The 19,649-nt window shown below is 36.1% G+C and overlaps 3 protein-coding genes across 3 annotated transcripts; all 3 read left to right on the top strand.

The window, feature by feature from the left end:
• The first annotated feature begins 68 nt into the window (after window positions 1-68).
• On the top strand, window positions 69-5,237 carry LOC130745081 (proteinaceous RNase P 2-like). The gene is made up of 6 exons (XM_057597225.1): window positions 69-1,178; window positions 1,811-1,912; window positions 2,055-2,230; window positions 3,674-3,794; window positions 4,134-4,205; window positions 4,387-5,237. The coding sequence occupies exons 1-6, from the start codon at window positions 84-86 to the stop codon at window positions 4,672-4,674; spliced, it is 1,854 nt and encodes a 617-aa protein (XP_057453208.1). The 5' UTR covers window positions 69-83; the 3' UTR covers window positions 4,675-5,237.
• A 3,598-nt stretch (window positions 5,238-8,835) lies between these two features.
• Window positions 8,836-14,327, top strand: LOC130748505 (hypothetical protein At1g04090-like). The gene is made up of 3 exons (XM_057601737.1): window positions 8,836-9,183; window positions 12,123-12,212; window positions 12,703-14,327. The coding sequence occupies exons 1-3, from the start codon at window positions 9,084-9,086 to the stop codon at window positions 14,268-14,270; spliced, it is 1,758 nt and encodes a 585-aa protein (XP_057457720.1). The 5' UTR covers window positions 8,836-9,083; the 3' UTR covers window positions 14,271-14,327.
• Window positions 14,328-14,986: 659 nt separating this feature from the next.
• Window positions 14,987-17,689, top strand: LOC130749746 (hypothetical protein At1g04090-like). Its single transcript, XM_057603120.1, has 2 exons — window positions 14,987-15,275; window positions 15,666-17,689. The coding sequence occupies exons 1-2, from the start codon at window positions 15,182-15,184 to the stop codon at window positions 17,129-17,131; spliced, it is 1,560 nt and encodes a 519-aa protein (XP_057459103.1). The 5' UTR covers window positions 14,987-15,181; the 3' UTR covers window positions 17,132-17,689.
• The last annotated feature ends 1,960 nt before the right edge of the window (window positions 17,690-19,649 follow it).

The following is a 19,649-nucleotide window of genomic DNA, read 5'->3' as shown; positions in this document are numbered from 1 at the left end:
GAATCCGGATCCTCTCCTGCCATCTCCTCAATCGTGAGGATCTGAACCGTACGATACATCTAACGGCTCAAATAAGCCAAGGCATGAAGTTAAAGATACGCTGCCGTTTGATGATTTCAAACGAAAGTTCAACTCTCTCAGACTCTCACCCTCACGACACTCTCCAGTCTCCATCTCAGGCCGCCGTCTCCGCAGCGCGCCGCGTCGCACCGCTCCGGCGCTGGCCAGTCACGGCCGCGATGGACACACCAATGCGCTCAAAAGCGGCGGCGGCGGTGGCAATGAAGAAGAAAAAAGGGAAGCAAACCCCAGAGGCGAAGTTCCAGTTCGAGCTCAATTCCTGCTCCAAGTCCAAAGACTTAACCACCGCGATCTCCCTCTACGACGACGCCGTTTCCAACAACACCCGCATCACCCACCACCACTTCAACACCCTCCTCTACCTCTGTTCCCACGCCGTCGCCGCCGAACCCTCGCTCAAAACCCTCGCCTTGGAACACGGCTTCCGCATTTTCGACCGCATGACCGCCCTCGGCATCACCCCTAACGAGGCCTCCATCGCCACCGTCGCCAGGCTCGCCGCGGCCAAGGGGGATGGTGGTTACGCCTTCGAGCTCGCGAAGAATGTGGGGAAGTATAATGTTGCCCCGAGGCTGCGGACCTATGACCCGGCATTGTTCTGCTTCTGCGAGAGCCTTGATGATGATAGGGCGTATGAGGTGGAGGAGCATATGAAGGGGGTTGGGGTTTGTTTGGAGGAACCGGAACTCGCCGCGCTTTTGAAGGTCAGTGTGAAGAGGGGGAGAGGGGAGAAGGTTTATGAGTATTTACACAAGCTGAGGAGTGCGGTGAGGTGCGTCGGGGAGTCAACCGCGGCGGTTATCGAGGAGTGGTTTCGGAGCGGGGAGGCCGGAAAGGTTGGTGAGGTGGGTTTGGATGGTGGGAGGGTGAAAGAGGGGGTTTTGAGGAATGTGGGAGGGTGGCATGGTCTTGGTTGGGTTGGGAATGGGGATTGGGTTGTGTGCAGAACGGGTGTTGATGGTGATGGAGTTTGTGGTGGCTGTGGTGAGCAATTGGCTTGTGTGGATATTGATGATGAGGAGATGGAGAAGTTTGGCAAGTCTATTGCTGCCTTGGCGGTGGAGCGAGAGGTCAAGGCAAATTTCAGTGAATTTCAGGTAGTGAATTGAAACAATTTTGTTTTAGATGTTAGTTATTGTACTCTTTTCAATATGTTTTCAGTGATTGGCTTATTATCTAAATGATTAGTGTCTCAGAAATAAGAATGTTATGTCCAATGAGTAGAATTAGGAATACAAGCATTACAGAGAAAGTTGGTATAGGTTAGATTGTAGAAAAAATGGCAGATTGGTAGTCATATTTTAGGTGGTTTTGAAATGTGTGAAGAAGATCCATAGAAGCACTGGTGAGAAATGGTGAATAGATACTGGTTGAGAGTAGATAGACCATGGAAAACTATAGAACAAACATTGAGAGAGATTCAAAGGTGAATAAAATTCACCGGTGAATTTGATGCATGGCAGCATTATGGCTTTGTTTCACTCACGTAGTTGTCCTCACCTAGTGGAAAAAGCTTGGTTTTTTTTGCTTTTTATTTACGAAAGATTAATTTAGTTACTTTCTACATAAATTATTTTCTAAAGAGTGTGTTGACTTGCTAGAGAAAGGACCAATAATAGATGGTGTTTTAAAAAGGATTGTGTTGTTACTTGTTAGCATTATTCTTCAAGTTATTGTAGTAGCTTGGTTTTGATGCTCTCTCGTTTGTTCTCTTTTTGGCAACCACAAGGGATGGCTAGAAAAACATGCTCATTATGAAGCTATTGTGGATGGTGCAAATGTTGGGCTCTACCAGCAAAATTTTGCTGATGGTGGATTTAGCACTCATCAGGTTGGATGCCCATTTACAGGGCCCCTTTTCCTTTACCTTAACTGTGGAAAGGAGTTATGCACATTCATTCTCTGGTATTTTAAGTGAACTTTATCATATATGCAACTAATCATGTTTGGATGTCGATTATATAATTATGCAGCTTCACGATGTTGTGAATGAACTGTACAATCGGAGTGGGAAAAAATGGCCGTTAGTTATCCTGCATAACAAGCGCTTGAGAGGGCTGATGGAAAATCCTTCCACCAGAAAACTGGTAGAGGAGTGGATGAATAACGGTGTGCTGTATACAACACCAAATGGATCCAATGATGATTGGTAAATTGCAAAAATTGATGTGTTAAGCTTTGCTTATGTCTTCATCTTAGGATGATAATATTGTTTCTTGAACTGTTGGACTGTTTCTTTACTTTGACTGTACATTTTTTCCTAATTCATGTTGCATAAAGGGATACCGAAATTGTAAAAGTTAATTAAAATTGCTCCAGACCAGGGTTGTTAATGGCGGATAGTGTAGCATAGCGGCGCAAGCACAAAAAACGCTATAGCGCTATAGCGTGTAGCGCTATGGCCGCTATGCTGAAGAAGGAGGAGGAACTAGGAAGAAGGAAAAGGAGGAAGAAGGAGAAGGAGGGAGAAGGAAGAAGGAGGCCGGAGGACGCCGGAGAAGTTGTCTGAAGCTTGGTAGTGCTTGACTGAGGTCGCACAGTGGCTAGAGCTCGTTGGAGGTCTCGCAGTGGCTGGGTGTCGGTGGCAGCGGCTGGAATCCATGATACCTATGGAATATCTTTGCTGAAGATTAGACAAACAACTCAACAAGCTTTTGCATGCTGATGATGTTTTATTGAGGATGATTGAATCGTGGAAAATGATGATTAGATATTGAAGGTTTGGATGTGGACAACTTGGACTTTATGATCCAAATGAAGATGAAGAACTTGGTTCAAGACCAAGTTGGAGAGGACGTTGGTGATGGTAACGGTGATATGGAAATTTTGGATGTTGAAGTTGATGGAATGAGGATTTTGATCAAATGATGAATCCTTATGAATTAAGATTATAACATGGCACATCTGTTAGATTAGACATCAGTGTTACAGAATTAGAATATAATGATTTAGTTTTGGTGCTTAAGTTTGATGGCTGTACTGTAAGTTCTAACTTATTGAAAACTAGATATCTTGTGTTTGGTTTGGAGCACTGAAGTTTTTACTACTTTATGGCTTGTGCATCTTATTCTTATCGAATATGGATTATGATTTGAGTGCGGATTTTTTTCAGTATTTTTAGGGATTTAAAGGTTTTTTTTTCCACTTTATTTGTGCGTGTCCTGACACTCATATATACATGAAATTTGTAAAATCTTACGATTCGGTTTACAATTTTCACTCACCTTACCCATTGAATGTAAAATCCCCATTTTGACTACCTTGAATATAAGCCTTGATGGTTCATCATAGGCATTCATGTCCAGAATACTACTTTACTTATGGATCAACCTGCCACAATGTATAAAAAGTTGCATGACACCCAAATTGGACTTAAGAATCTAATTTACATTTAAGTAAGATCCTTTTTAACATAGTTTACCTGAAAAGAGATGTTAGGGGGGCATTTCAGACTAAACCTAGGTAATTTCGCCTTGAATCTTTCTATTACTATTACATAGACCCCCATTACATTATTCCCATTTTACTGCATACAAACTTTTTTTTGGTGACCTTTTGTTTTATGCACTTGTATTAATCTTTTGATTTCCAGGTATTGGTTGTATGCTGCTGTAAAACTCAGATGCTTGCTTGTAACAAATGATGAAATGCGAGATCACATATTTGAACTCCTAGGAAGCAATTTTTTTAACCAGTGGAAAGAAAGACATCAAGTAAGTTAGTTCTTATTTCTGAGATTGGATATTTTAGCATCATGAATGAGTTGTTGCCAGCTCTAAATTTCATATGGACAGAGTTCGCCATGGGAAATTTCTTGCCCATTAATTTGTGTTTTCAGATTTTATTACATCCCTGCATGTCCTGTATCATAACACTGTAACTTGGTTTGAGCACTTTTACTCATCTACATTCTTTGGAAGATGTAGGAGTACTTGTTTCTCTTTGATAGAGCCTTTATAGTACTAGTTCCAAATCTGATTTGTAGGCCATTCAAGAATTTTATGGCATGTTGTTATTTTTGTGACAAGGAAACTTGCTTTCTTTATCTACAGGTTCACTACACTTTTGTTAAGGGGAAGAACTTGAAATTTCAAATGCCACCATCATATTCATTGATTATCCAGGTAATTTTTTGTATGTACATGACATTTATTTGCAGCTGTTATGCTACTGTTCTTGCTGAGAATGTGCTAGTGTTCTGTGTTACAGCCTAGTGCTTTTGACCCTTTGGCATTTGATTGGAGATTCGTATTTTTCAGAACTATTTTGTTTCTTGAGAACTGCTTCTGAACTTTGGTGTTTCAGGAATCGGAAAAGGGATCATGGCATGTGCCTATAGCGCCGGGAACTAGCTACGAGTCTTTGAGATCTTGGCTCTGCATTACACGGCCAAGTGCCCCTGATGCTGTTGATTCTGTTTCTAATGCTGTCCAAACTTCTCAAAATAATCACTCCCACATTCCACATGTATTTGCAAATGGTATTCATAGCTTGGATTCACAAGTCGGCGAGAACAACAACAACGAAAACAACAACAACACCACTTCTGTGACTGGTAAAAGAAAAGAGAGGTCTCCTCCTCCTCTTTCATGAATTGCCTTCCCTTTGTTTGCCTTGTCCCTTGACTGCTCTCAGTGTTGCTATGAAGATGGTTCACAAGATAAACAGCTACAACCTGTATCGTGATTATTGAGCTTCAACACTTGCAATGATTTTCAACCAATCAAAACGAGTCCTGTTTGGGTATCATTAGACATACCTTAGAGTAGGTCATTATGGCAACTTTTTATCCTTGTAATCGACATTATTTATTGGGGAAAGGCTCTGGTGTACGAGGCCTATGTCTTAACTCCCCTCTCTCAAACAGTAGATTTTAGTTTTTACACTGTTTGATGAGTGGAAATGGGATGGAAGGGAAAGAGAAGTTTGAAAGAATCATTCTTTTTACAAGTAATTATATAAGTGGTTCTTGATGTGGGGTCTAGTCATGGCTGCAGAGAAGTGGTAGGTTTTAGTGGCAGCCTCGTTTGTGATTGATCTACAAAGCATTTCGTGTACCCTTTTGCTTTTATGTCACTCTTACTGTACTGTGCCCACTGACCCCTGTGGTTGTAGGCGTAGCCTTCCAAATTCGATTGGATTTCGTGCATAAATAATTTTCTCCTTTTTATTTTAAAAAAGGGTATAACACTATAACTAACCATAAATACTAAATAGTTAAGTGGCAACATTATATTGTACGTATAGAGTAAGTTTCCTTAATTTTGAGCTTCTTTGAAAGGATAGAAATTTAGTTTACTCTCTTAACGACTATTATCATTTTATCTCTTCCCAAATTCCACAGTAAAATCCACACATAAGCTTGCAGACGTTTTTAATATTGAAGCTGATATATGTGTGTTTTTTTTAGAACTGACTTTTTTTTAAGTAGGATAATTATACTACAAAGCTAAACAAAATCCAGGTCCTTCTGAAGAAGAGACAAAACAACATCATGGGGATCCACCAGCTCCACCACAACACATTGCAGGCTTGCTCCAAGACTTGCTACACAATCTGCAGGTTCATAACATTCCCGAGGGACATGACAAATACTGACATCCCACTGACGTGAAAGAAGAAGATGGATATCCATTAATGCAATCTCATACTGATAAAAATCATATATTATGCTCAAGAGCTTGGACTAACTCAAGGCAATCCACACCGCAACTCACCTTTCTCCACTTATTCTTCCAAAGATATTTCAACCCCCTCACTAAAGCTTGAATCTCCACATAAAAGGGGTCACCCCCCAGCAACTCCTACATAGAAGCCTCCAAGCCAAGCCCCTATAGAATCACGAACAAGGCCCCCCATGCACATACGTTGATTAATGTTGTTGTATGCTCCATCAACCATCAAGGACACAAACCCGCTTGAAGGTGGCATTCGACGGATACTAGCATGAGGAATCTGGTCCAAAAAATATCCACACCCAAGCCATCTACCATAATCGGCCAAGTCGCTTATGATCGCCTCACACACAAACTGAATTGTCCAACGCCGCCCAACGCCATCTCATTCTGCCTCCGCCATAATCTCCAAATCACCGCGAGAAAAAGAGGAGCATGAGAGTCGCGAATCTGAGTTTGAACACAGACATAGATCGACGTCGAGGTAAAACCAGGCCAAGATAGCGCACTAAAATGAAGCCACACTTCCCTAGCATGAGGACAATCTCGAAGACAATGTAAATTATTCTCCAATCCATGAGAACACCTCGGACACCCAGGAGAAGTTGCAAGATGGCATTAGTAGCGATACACATTAACTTGAGTGGCATCATGTAAAAGCAACCAAACGAAGACAATTACTTTTAATTTTATTCAAGTCATTACATGGTAACAATTAACAAATGAAAAAAAATGAAGAACAATATATTTTGGCAAAAACATGTGATGACCATACTTTTTTTTATTGCCCAATGTTAGTTGTTAATTATTGCTAAATTAATTCCTTCGTCATGGTTTGAACCCTGACCCTTCATCCTGCAAATCTCTTCCTTCCCCCATGTGATGACCATATTAATTAAGAGGAAATGATGGATGGCATATAATTATGATATAATAACATAGTAAAATCTTATTAAATATTTAAAATTTATATATATTATTTCTATGATTTGATTTATATATAATAATAGCACAAACTTTTTTACACAACCACATTATTGGGAAAACTTGTAGTTTTTCGATGTACCGAAAAAAAAAACTTGTGAACCTTCATCATACCCAAATCGAAATTACAAGAATAATTTAACATAAAAAATGGTTAGACAAACATCTAATTATGTATTTTCATTTGTACATTTATCAAACATTAAAACATGAAGCAACATACCTTAAAAAAAATAAACATGGAGCAGCATGATGGCATTTTGGACTTTTTTACATCATTGGTGTAGTTTTCAAACTTATTTACCAATCTAGTGCAAGTTTTGAATTATTTACGAATCTAGTATAAATCGTCACTGGCGTTGGCGATTTTCTTAAAAAAAATTGATTCTTATGAAATCGCCACTGTTATTGGCTACACATGAATTTTTTATTTTTTTTAACAAGTGTCGCCATTAACATTGGAGATTTTATTTTATTTCATTTTTTTACTACTGGTATCGCCACTGCTATTGAAGATTTCAATTTTTTTTCGTGAAATCTACAATGACATTGGAGATTTCAAATGTTATGAAGTTTTTTTTTCATTGGTTCTTCCTTTCTCATCTTTCTCACCTTTCCGTTCTTTTTGTCATCTTATCACCATTCATTTCGTTTGTTCTTTTTTTTTAAATTTTCTTCCTTTCCTTTTTTTTTCTTGAAACTTCCTTTCCTTATTTAAAAATACTAAATCATGTTTTCAATATATTTTCTTTTGCACTCTCTCAATTTTTTTCTGTCTTTTTCGTCTTTTGTCATGTGGCCATATACTAATTCATTGAAATCGCCAATGTCATTGTAGATTTTATGAAAAACAAAATAAAAAATTGAAATCTTCAATGGCAGTGACGATACCAGTATAAAAAATAGAAATCGTCAATATCAATAGCGACACTAATAGAAAAAATTGAAAAATAAAATAAAATTCATGTATCGCCAATGGTGGTGGCGATTTCATAAGAAACAAAATAATGAAATCGCCAATGCTAGTGGCGATTTATACTAAATTCGTAAATAATTTAAAATTTACACTAAATTGGTAAATAAATTTGAAAACTACACCAGAAGTGTAAAAAAGTCGGCATTTTGTGTTTGGAGCCGTTTTGGCAAGTTACCTTAGTACTCCCTCCGTTTTTTATCTTTTGAAATTTTAGCATTTGACTCTTGGATTAAGGATAAGTAATTGTATACAAAGATTTTTCTCTTTTGAACAAAAATGACCCTAAACAAAAACAATTATGAAAACTTTTGCATTAATTACTGCACCGTTACATTAAGGTAGTGCACCTAACAATATATAATTAAGTTTTGAAAAACCAAAAGTCAAAAGTTTTGGTGTGATTTACAATAAGGGTATATGTGGAAAAAATATGTTAATTGAACTTTGAATTCTTAAAACTTCAAAAAATTTAAAATAAATCATAAGTCCTAAAACTTTAAAAGATAAAAAACGGAAGGCTTATTAGGATTTTGACCCATACATTCATTAAATTCCGGTGGTCAAAATAACTGCCAAAATAACACATGACACTTGGAAAACATTAAATTAAATATATCTATAAATATTCTTATTAAATTTGGCATACCTATTTATCATCATTTTTTTTTGAAATATATTTATCATCTCATTAATGAGTACCTTTTTTAGCGTTGACCCATATTGATTCATTAAATTCCGGAGCTGAAAGCCCTCCCTGAATTTATAACTGCCAAAATAACACTTGACAACTGTTTTTCAGAAATTTCCCACCACCTAGAAACTAGCCACGAAAACTGACATTCTCGTAACCGAGAGTACAACACTCTCATGTTTTCCATTAACTCGTTTTTTTTGTGTAGGTACACACTTCTGTTACTCTCACTTTATTACTGTTCTTCCCATGATTCTCCGTGACTGAATGGGACAAAAGAAATAAAAGGGCATTATTATTATTAATTATTATAATAAATAGAAAAAAACTGATTAGGAATCATGACAAAAAGTGGGAAAGTGGAAGAGGGAGAAAAAATAATGCTGCACTTTCCCAATATATGTTATTATAATTGGCACAAGACACAGCCACAGACACAGCCACAGGAGGCTTCAATAAGATGATATAGAATAGAACCAAACTTTTTACAGTGGATCCAACCCAACCCCAAAATAATCCCCCATTATAAATTACTAACCACTACCACCTAATTTGCTTTGTGTTTTTCCTAGATTTGAGGTGAAACTGTGCCACCACCAGTCACTGATTGAGGCTGAGAATTTCAGAGATCTGGTTTTGTAAAGGAAGAGGCTAGCATCATTCATTCATCAACAAAATGGGTGTGAATGTGGGGATTTTTTGTGCTGTGCTTTTGTTGACAACACAATTAGCAATGGGGTTTCCTGGAGCTGCACCATTATTGAAGAAATTTCCAGGTAAACTTCTCTTCTCTGGCATTATTAGTTTATGATGATCTCAATTATTGTCTTGGTTGAATAATGCTTCCTTTGGTGTGATTTCCATTTTTTACTGTTCATACCATTCTGATACCTGGATAAGAAATTAGGGAAACCAAAAAAAAAGGAATATAGTATATATGCTTCTGTAATGTAGGCTGAGAAAACGATGCAAAGTTGTTAACTTATAAAAAAGTAATATATATATAAAAAATTAATAAATAATGTTAATTTTTTTGGATGTGTGATATTGCACATATTTAGAAGAAAGTTAAATACTATATAAAATGTTATTTTTTGTTTGAGAATGTATTAAGTTTTTTCTTTCATCTTCATCATGCTTTCCCTTTAGAATGTATTGGGGACAGTGGGTGACCCATAAACGGAAGACGTCGGAGATTGTTATGCTTCAAGACATTTTATGAGGAGTACCTTATTGCTCTCTTTCCATTTCCATATATCTCTAACGAAATGAGAGAGAGTGTGTGAGAGAGACAATTAAGCTCAAACATAGATTTACCGAACCTTTTTTTGACGTTAAATAAGAACTTCATTCAAAATTAGCTCCATTGCCCAGCAGCTGCTCTACTTTTAAAATTAAACAATTTTTTTGGTTACATGAGGAAATTAAAATTAAACAAATTTGACAATTCGTTCAATTTTTATTTTTATAAAATTGGAAAACAATATTTTTTTTCAAATATATCAAGGTTTATGATGAATTAAATATATGATACAATTTTAAAACCTTAAACCAGAAAAGTAAAAAGATCTTGAAATTTTAATAAATTTTGAAGGGGTTTGTAGGATATAAAATTGGGGATTAAAGAGGACATTATTGGAAGAATTTTAATTTATAATTAAAATTAATATTTTAATTAGTGAGTTTTGACTTGAAAAACGTCCAAAATGACTAAATTGATTTTATTTGTGAAGTTTTACTTAGAAAATGAGAATTTTATATTTTTAAGTAAAATAGTATTAATTGAGGGATTAATTGTAACAATTAAAATGTTGAGGACTAAATCTTATCAAAAATTATTGGAGAATTACAATCCATAGTTTTAATTTTTAAAGGCAGCCAAACCGGATTAAAGCTGGTGTCATTGAACCGGTCATAACTGGTTGTATTTTTTAAATTTAATAAAAAAAATTATTCATATAAATGTCCAATATAGAGTTAGGATATCCATATATATAATTCTCCAAGTGCAAAAAAAACACTACCCATACATATCTTATAAAATACATATTTATGATTACTTTAAATCAATTTAAAAGTTAATTTTACTTAATTCCTTAGCAATTTATGTTACAAATTATGTAATATATTATATAATAATGAAAAAAGGTTTAATAACTACCAACTCAACCATAATTGAACAATAAACCATGAAATGATGCTTTCGTTGGTTCAATGACCGGTTCGATTTTTAAACATGTATTAAGCTTCCATAAATTTTGAATATTTTCTTAACACGGATTAATTTTTGTGCAACTATTAATTAAATCTTGTACATGGATTAGATTTATAAAAAAGTGATTGGAACAATCTTAAAGAATAATTGTGATACACTGACAGTGTAAAACAAATTTTATGTATCCGTGACAGAAAATCATAACTTATCGTGGAACAAATATTAACGAGGTAGATTTGTCAAAACAATTTTCCCAAATGCAAGGTCATCGTAAAATGCAACGTAAAATTCACAAAAGCTCCATTTTATGTCATCTATTCAAACGTGCTTTGTGAAATACAATTTGGAATTATGACAACCAAACATAATCTTCTCAGAATCAGTTAAATTCTCCAAACCCACATTAGCTCTCCCTTTCATGCTTGCTTTATCTGCAAATAATCAGTTAATGACATCATTTGTGTCCCTACTTAGCAATATGAAAAAAATTAAAAATACATACAAGATATCGGAATCTTTGGTGCTAAATATAGTACCTGGTTAAATTGTGTTTCCTGAAGATCTTGCTTGCTCATGTTTATTGTTTTGTGATGCAGCTAACTTGAACTTTACGATAAGTTTGCTACTAAAGAAACCTATAGATATGAAAAACCTAGTGTTTTTGCCTTGTAAGTATAAATATAATAACACACACTTTCACATCAAGTGCTAGACATTTGGAGCTTGAACATTTCCGAGTGACTTATATATGTGTAGTCTTGAATGATCAAATTTTGATACCATATTAAAATTTGGGTTAAACTTAACCTACCTCAAAAGATAGTATAAGGGTAATGATTGTCTGCTTTATTCTTTATAAAGACTATTCAGGCCCATATATATCTTAAATGTGATACTTTTCAACGATAACTATACACTTTTTTAAAAAATCAAAACTACACACCATACACAACACAGAGTACCCTGTTTTTGCAAGAGGAGTTCTTCCCCACTGTTCATAAAAAGTGCAGCAAGTGCATACACAAACAAATTTGAAGGAGTTTCCTCATAAATTCCGTTTTTGTTAGCATCTAATTATGAGAGTTAATTTTGGGACACAAATGTTAACTTATAGTATACTGGTTATTAATCTAGCTAACTAATCATCCAAGAATTAAATAAAATGAGAAGTAGGACCCTATATATGCTTTGCCCCCATCAGATTCACACACAAACAAGACAAGCAAGTCCTTTTGATGAACAGCTTGGCGTATAAGTGAAGTTGAACAATGTTTACAATCTTTTCTATGTAGCCAAACTAGTTTCCTTGTACGACACATCCTTGGGGCATATCTCTTTTGTTTTATTTTTTATACCTTCACATCACAATTGTCCTCAAATGAATACACCTCTTGCAATAATCGCTGTTGTTATATAGTAGCCATAATCTCAACACATGGACTCATATTTCTTTGGAAAACTCAACCATGGGTAATTGTCTTACCAAATCTTCTTGTGCAGGGAATATCTTCAAGAAAAAGAAAGCTAAAGCTATCCTCCCCATTGACACCACATTCAAGCTTCCTGTTGTAGCATCTCCTTGGCCAGCAGGTATCTTCCATTAATAGCATGTTCGCAAATCATTCTACAATTGAGAGTGTATTTGGTTTCCCGTTAGGAAGCTGAAGAATCGATTCTGGTTTAGTAAAATCAATTATGGATGAAAATATTAATGTTTGAGAGTCATATTCGAAAATTGATTTCAGACCCATATTGGTAGAAGCTAGAGATAGTAGCTTATGCATTGAACATTATCAACTATGAGATTTTACAACTTGAGTATCACAACATAAATCACTTCACTGTCAACTCACTTTTACTATAATCGATTTCACCAAAATTAATAGTAACAAACGTTGATCCAAACGCACACACTGAGGAAAAAGTTCATGTGAGTGTGTAGCTTCTAGGTGCCAAAATGGATTCCTAAGGAAAATAAGCTGATCCAAACATGCGGTTGTCATTTTCTACCATCTTGCTTTATTATTCTAGTTAATTAAATGCAAGCTGATTATTGCTGGTGTTGAATTGCCACATGCAGGTGGTGGGTTTGCAAGTGGAACCATTGACCTGGGTGGGCTGCAAGTGTCTCAAGTCTCAACATTCAACAAAGTTTGGGCCACCAATGATGGTGGACCAGACAACAAAGGTTTCACAGTTTTTGAACCCAAAGACACACCTCAAGGATTCTCTATGTTGGGTAGCTATGGCCAACCCAACAACCAGCCTCTTTTTGGATGGATTCTTGTGGCAAAGGATGTGTCTTCAACTTCAAGTGCCTTAAAGAAACCACTTGATTACACACTTGTATGGAACAGTGCATCAGTGAAAGTTTCTCAAGATTCTCCTGGCTATGTTTGGCTACCAAAAGCACCTGATGGGTACAAAGCTTTAGGCCATGTTGTCACCACCACACCTGATAAACCTTCCCTTGACAAAATCAAGTGTGTCAGGCAAGACCTCACTGAACAATGTGAGGCCTATTCATGGATTTGGGGAACAGGAGGAGACAGTGATCCAAATAGCTTCAATTTCTATGCAGTTAGGCCAAGCAATAGAGGAACTCAAGCTCTTGGTGTTGGTGTAGGAGCCTTTGTTGCACAAAATGGTGGGACTAATAGCTCTTTATCCATCACCTGTTTGAAAAACACCAATGCTATTTCAAAATCTATGCCTAATCTAAAACAAATTGGTGCATTACTCCAAACTTATTCTCCAATTTTATACTTGCACCCTGATGAAGAATTTCAACCTTCCTCTGTGGATTGGTTTTTCTCCAATGGAGCATTACTGTACCAGAGAGGGAAAGAGTCAAATCCTGTGAAGATAGCACCAAATGGAACCAACCTTCCTCAGGATCCTCACACTGATGGTGCCTATTGGCTTGATCTCCCTGCTGATGCAGACAACAAAGAGAGGGTTAAAAAAGGAGATTTGCAAAGTTTTGAATCTTATGTACATGTGAAGCCAATGCTTGGAGGAACCTTCACTGATTTAGCCATGTGGGTCTTCTACCCTTTCAATGGACCAGCAAGAGCAAAAGTGGAGTTCTTTAACGTCAAATTGGGGAGGATTGGTGAACATGTTGGTGATTGGGAGCATGTCACATTAAGGATCAGCAATTTTGATGGTCAATTATGGAAAGTCTATTTCGCACAACATAGCAAAGGTGCATGGGTTGATTCCTCTCAGATTGAGTTCCAAAGTGACAACAATGTCAATAGGCCTGTGGTTTATTCTTCTTTACATGGACATGCTTCATACCCTCATCCTGGTCTTATTCTGCAAGGGAAAAATGGAATTGGTATAAGGAATGACACTGCAAAGAGTGCAAGTGTATTGGATATGAGGAAATGTGTGTTGATTTCAACAGAGTATTTGGGGTCTTCTGCTGTTGTGGAGCCTCCATGGCTGAACTATTTCAGGGAATGGGGGCCAAAAATTGATTATAATATTGATGATGAGTTGAAGAAAGTGGAGAAGTTTTTGCCTGGGAAGTTGAAAACTGCTTTTGAAAATATTATAAAGAGTTTGCCAAATGAAGTGCTGGGAGAGGAAGGACCAACAGGTCCAAAGGCTAAGAATAATTGGAGTGGGGATGAAGTTTGAATATTGTTTAGACTTTTAGCTAGATTGCTTCTTATAAAGTTCATAATTGATTCAGTATAGTATTGTTGTTGAAATTGAATGAAAAAGATAACAAAATTATATGAAACAAGCAGTATATTCAAACTAGCATCTAAAACAATTCTCAGTCCGGAAAAAATAAAACCATCAATGTATTTTTTTTAATTTGCTTTAACAAATCCGACCTAGATGTAATGATTTTCCTAACCATACTACTACACAAATTTTTAGTGCATGGTTAAATACAATAGTTAGCATCCATTGACACAAATGTATTATGATTTTGGGTTGGCCTAACTATCAAGTGAGTTGTGACAGTTTAGAATCAGCTAAGCCGATGCTATACCCTGCGTTGACCACCGGAGATGATGCAAAACAATTTAACTTGGTCCATGACATTGATGCTAAATCAACATTAAAGCCCCGCTCTAGCGTCGTGCCTTGTAGTGTCATGAAAAAATGATTTCTTAAGGATAATTTACATTCTTCTTGAAAGAGAAATTATATTTGTACATTACCTTTGTAGAGAAGGAAGAGGAGAGAACAGTGTGAGGTTTTATGGTTGAAAATAATATACAGAAATAGAAAAAAATGCTTTTATAAGAAGTGTTGTAAATTTGAGTTATATGAATATCATAACTCTGAAAGGAAAGTATCTCTCCTAGGAAAAGCAAGGAAGGTCTTGGATCACTTATTCACCTACACGTATACAAAGTTATCACCTATATTTTCGATCACTTGAAGGATTAACTTTCTGTTATGCTGCCAATAAAGCCATTTTCAAGAAAAGAATATGCATGCTTCTTCTTGTACAATGATCATTGCTATTAATTTCATGTACAATAGCCAAATTGCATGACAATAACATTCAACTTTCTTCCAGAATCTCCACCATGGCGAGTTCTCTTAGCCACTTCAAGAAAAAGAAAAATCTACCCATTGAAACTACATTTAGGCTTCCTGCTGATACACCCCTTTGGCCGCCAGGTATGGTTTACATGATACCACTCTTCCTTTTTCTTCTTTTAAAAAGCAAGGTGGCTTATGCTGATTTCTTTGGATAGTGGGAACTTTTGTGATGAATTTTGGCCTAGTTTGGAAGAGGTTATTAATTTCAGCTTATCTCATAACATAAGCGTGTATTTAAGTGTTTGTGAGGGTATGTATAAACTACTTTAAGTTTATTTTCATAATTTGTTCAAATTAATTTATGAATAAGAACTTATGCTCATATAAAACTTATTTTCAGTTTATTTCAATAAATTTATCAAATTAACTTAAGAGTAAGAGTTTATCCAATAAGCATTAATTCCCATAAGCGTTAATTAAGCTGCTTACCCAAGCACAACCCTTATATGGTTATCATGTTATTTATAGGTGATGGATTTGCAACTGGAATAATTGACCTGGGTAGTGGGTTGCTAGTGTCACAAATTTCAACATTCAAAAAACTATGGACAATCAATGAAGGTGGACCAGATGATCTTGGGGTTACATTTTTTGAACCAACAGGTCTATCTGAAGGGTTCTCTATGCTTGGATGCTATTGCCAACCTAACAACAAGCCACTTCATGGTTGGGTTTTAGTGGGAGAAGATTATTCTTCAGCCACAAATGGAGCTTTAAAGAAGCCAATTGATTACAAATTGGTATATAACAGCAACAGCAAGTCTCTGAAAATCAAACAAGATGGATCACAAGGCTATATTTGGTTACCAATAGCCCCTAATGGTTACAAAGCTGTGGGCCATGTTGTCACAACCTCACCAGAAAAACCTTCCCTGGACAGAATCAGGTGTGTTAGATCAGACCTCACTGATGAATGGATGACACACAAGTCAATGCTGATTTTGAGAGCAGAAAACAAGAGGTTTAGTGTTTATGATGTTAGACCAATCAAGAGAGGCATTGAAGCTCAAGGTGTTCATGTAGGAACATTCTTAGTAGCTCAAAGTGGAGGTACAAATTCTAAAGCTTTACCTATTGTTTGTTTGAAAAATACCAAATCTAGCTTATCTTCCATACCTAATTTAGACCAAATTGAGGCATTGGTCAAGGCTTATTCTCCATACATGTACTTGCATCCCATGGAAGAGTACCTTCCTTCCTCTGTGGATTGGTTTTTCACCAATGGGGCATTACTCTATGAGAAAAGAAAGAGCTCCATTAAGAAATATCCAATAGAACCAACAGGATCTAATCTTCCACTAGGTGATCCAAATGATGATGCTATCTATTGGATTGATCTCCCTGAAGATGGAGTCAACAGAGAAAGAGTAAAAAAAGGTGATTTGCAAAGTGCACATGCTTATGTTCATGTTAAGCCCATGCTAGGTGGAACATTCACTGACATTGTGATGTGGATTTTCTACCCATTTAATGGTGGTGCAAGAGCAAAAGTAGCATGCACCAACATTCCACTATGGACTAAAGGGGAACACGTGGGGGATTGGGAGCATGTCACATTAAGGGTGAGCAATTTCAGTGGAGAATTGTGGAGGGTTTATTTCTCACAACACAGCAAGGGTCAGTGGGTAGAAGCCCATGGACTTGAGTTTCAGAATGGTAACAGGCCTGTGGCTTATTCTTCCTTGCATGGCCATGCTTTGTTCCCTAAGCCTGGGCTTGTTATGCAAGGTGTAAGAGGGTTTGGTGTGAGGAATGATGCAGCTAAAAGTGAGGTTGTCATGGATATGGGAAAAGGGTTTGAAATAGTTTCTGCTCAGTATTTGGGGTCAGAGATTACAGAGCCAATTTGGCTGAACTACAAGATGGATTGGGGTCCTAAGGAAGGGCCCAAAGGGCCAAAACAGAAGGATTTCTGGACAGGAGATGAACGGTAAAGGGTGGGTGTACTTCTTTAATATGAAAAAAGTAATGATTTATTTCCTCCTATAAATCCAAATCCTCAATTTAGTATGAAGAAAAATTTGTAAGAGAATTGAAATATGAGAATATAGCATTGGATCAGGAGAAGTGCAAGCAACACATGATACACTCCAACACACTTAATGCGATTGATTTACTTTCTGAGAAGTCAACACATTTCTCTCATTTCTTAAATAATATGTTGACTTTTTAAAAAATAAATTAATGTTAGAGTGTTTTTTTTATCAGCATCAATGTTAGTGTGTTTGAGTGTGTCCTTAAAAAGAGTGTGACCCTTCATATATTTATGAAGATAGAAATAGTCACAATGTTCCACTCAACATTATCATGTCACATGAGAGGTCATGGTACTAGTATTACTCATAGGAAAATAGGTGCGAAACACCTAGAGAAAAAAATATATATATAAATATGATATGTAATATAATAAAAAAAAAATCTATAGATCCATATTGAAAAAAAGTGAGATGTACCGTAAAAAAATACTTGAGATGTATGAGAAATAAAGCTATGAGAATACTATTATATTAAATTATCAGAATTATATTTAATATTCTACTTCAAATTTTATTTTACCTTATATTCATACTTCATTGTTTTTACTTTTTACCTTATATTCATACTTTATTAGTCGTGTATTTTTTTTCCACTAGTGCTAAATTTAGACGTTCTTTTATGTTTATCTCCATTTCATGAAAAATAATAAAAGGAGAGAAAAAGGGGAAAAGAGCCTCTCATTTTTTTATAAAAAGGATATCAATGTGTTTACTCTGAATTTTAATTAAAAAAAAGGAATCTACAAGCAATTTTAGGATTAGATTCAAATCCTCTCACGTTCTTTTTATTGAAAACATTAAGTGTCAATTCTTATCTTATTATAAGGAAGATACAATGTTCTTTAAAGATTCAAGAAATTTTGAATGGAAGAAGAGGGTTGAATTTAAAGTCATGAAAAGAAAAATAAAAGTAATTCCAAACAAAATTTAAATTTAAATTGCATTAAAATATGAAGTTTTCATAAAGATTTAGTTCTCCTTGTCACTTGGATGGACGTATAAACTTCTTAGAAAATTTCGAGCAATAAACTCTTTATACATATGCAATAGTTTATACTTTACATGTTTTCAGCCGCGAGCAACCCGGAGGATGCACGACCGTGGAGCTGTATTTGATTGGCACGACTACGTGCTTCTTCATTAGCACGTAGCACTCCATTTGAAATGTTATTTCTACCTCTTTTTCCACTGTTTTCTCTTTTTTCCTCATTTCACCTATAGTTTAAAACCACATGAATTCCGAAAATAAAGTGCAACAATCAGACATAAAATTGTAGTAAAATGAAGGCAAACGGTATGCTATTTAGACGCGCATCAAGAATCCAATGTAAAAAGCTTAAATAGAGCAAGAAAATGAGCAAGTGGATGACTATTCAGAGTATGACATCCAAGCAGACAACAGCAATACATATAGTTAAAGCTTGACATGCCAAGTTGGGGGCTCCTGTTCTGGTCGGCTTCTAAGCCATAAGACCCAAAATCATTTCAACCAACTCAAAAGACTTGTACTTTAGCAAATGCCACAAGGATGGACTGAATGACTTAGTGAAGGAACATCTTGTCCTAGGCAGTGTTCGAGTGACCACATAAAGGCTGAGATACGAAGAGCAAACCCAAGCAGCCCTGAATTGGCCATGCGCTTGGAAGCTCCACATAAAGAACTTCCCCTACATATGCAGAGACAACCATCATAGACCACGAGTCTATAAAAACATATGTAATCGTTCATTTACATAACATGTTATTCATTCTGTCATTCCAATGAATTCTTTTAAGACTGAGATTCTCGTCTTGTTATCGCATTGACTTAAGCGATAAAACCTCTTCTCCACGTACACCGACCCCTCTATCACTAAGGACTGGCAACACCTCCACCATGCATTCTGAACCACTCTTGGCCGCGTTCCACTGCAAAAACCGATGAGAACTCTCAGATTTTACTCTCGAAAGGACATAATTTTATTATTTTAAAATTTTATTTCAACTAAGCCTACGCTAATTGTCATCAATGTGAGGACCAATACTAATTTTCAGCTAAGCCTACGCTATATATACAATGCTCACCGCCAACCGCATTCGATGACCACAACTCCACAAGTATGAAGGGTTGATTTTTTCTTTAAATGCTAGCATCTCTTTAACATAATTATTTCATTAATAAACTTTAAATTCGTCTCTTAATTGAGTAGGTTGTTGAATTGTCAACACCTCCTGGTTATCGTTGTTCATAAACTTAAATCGACCTTGACTCTTAATTCTAATTAAGAAGAAACTAGTCATGTGCTACAATAAATATTCATCCGCCAATTTTCTTTCTCTTCATAAGTTTCAAATAAATTGTTTTTCATTTTTTTTATAGGTAAATGTTAGTTGTAAGTAATGTTAGTAAATTAGTTATCCTTAGGGTTCGAACCCT

This window comes from Lotus japonicus, chromosome 3 (genome assembly GCF_012489685.1).
Source record: "Lotus japonicus ecotype B-129 chromosome 3, LjGifu_v1.2".
In the NCBI taxonomy this organism is placed as follows: Eukaryota; Viridiplantae; Streptophyta; class Magnoliopsida; order Fabales; family Fabaceae; genus Lotus; species Lotus japonicus.
This window is presented reverse-complemented; position numbering and strand designations above follow the sequence as displayed.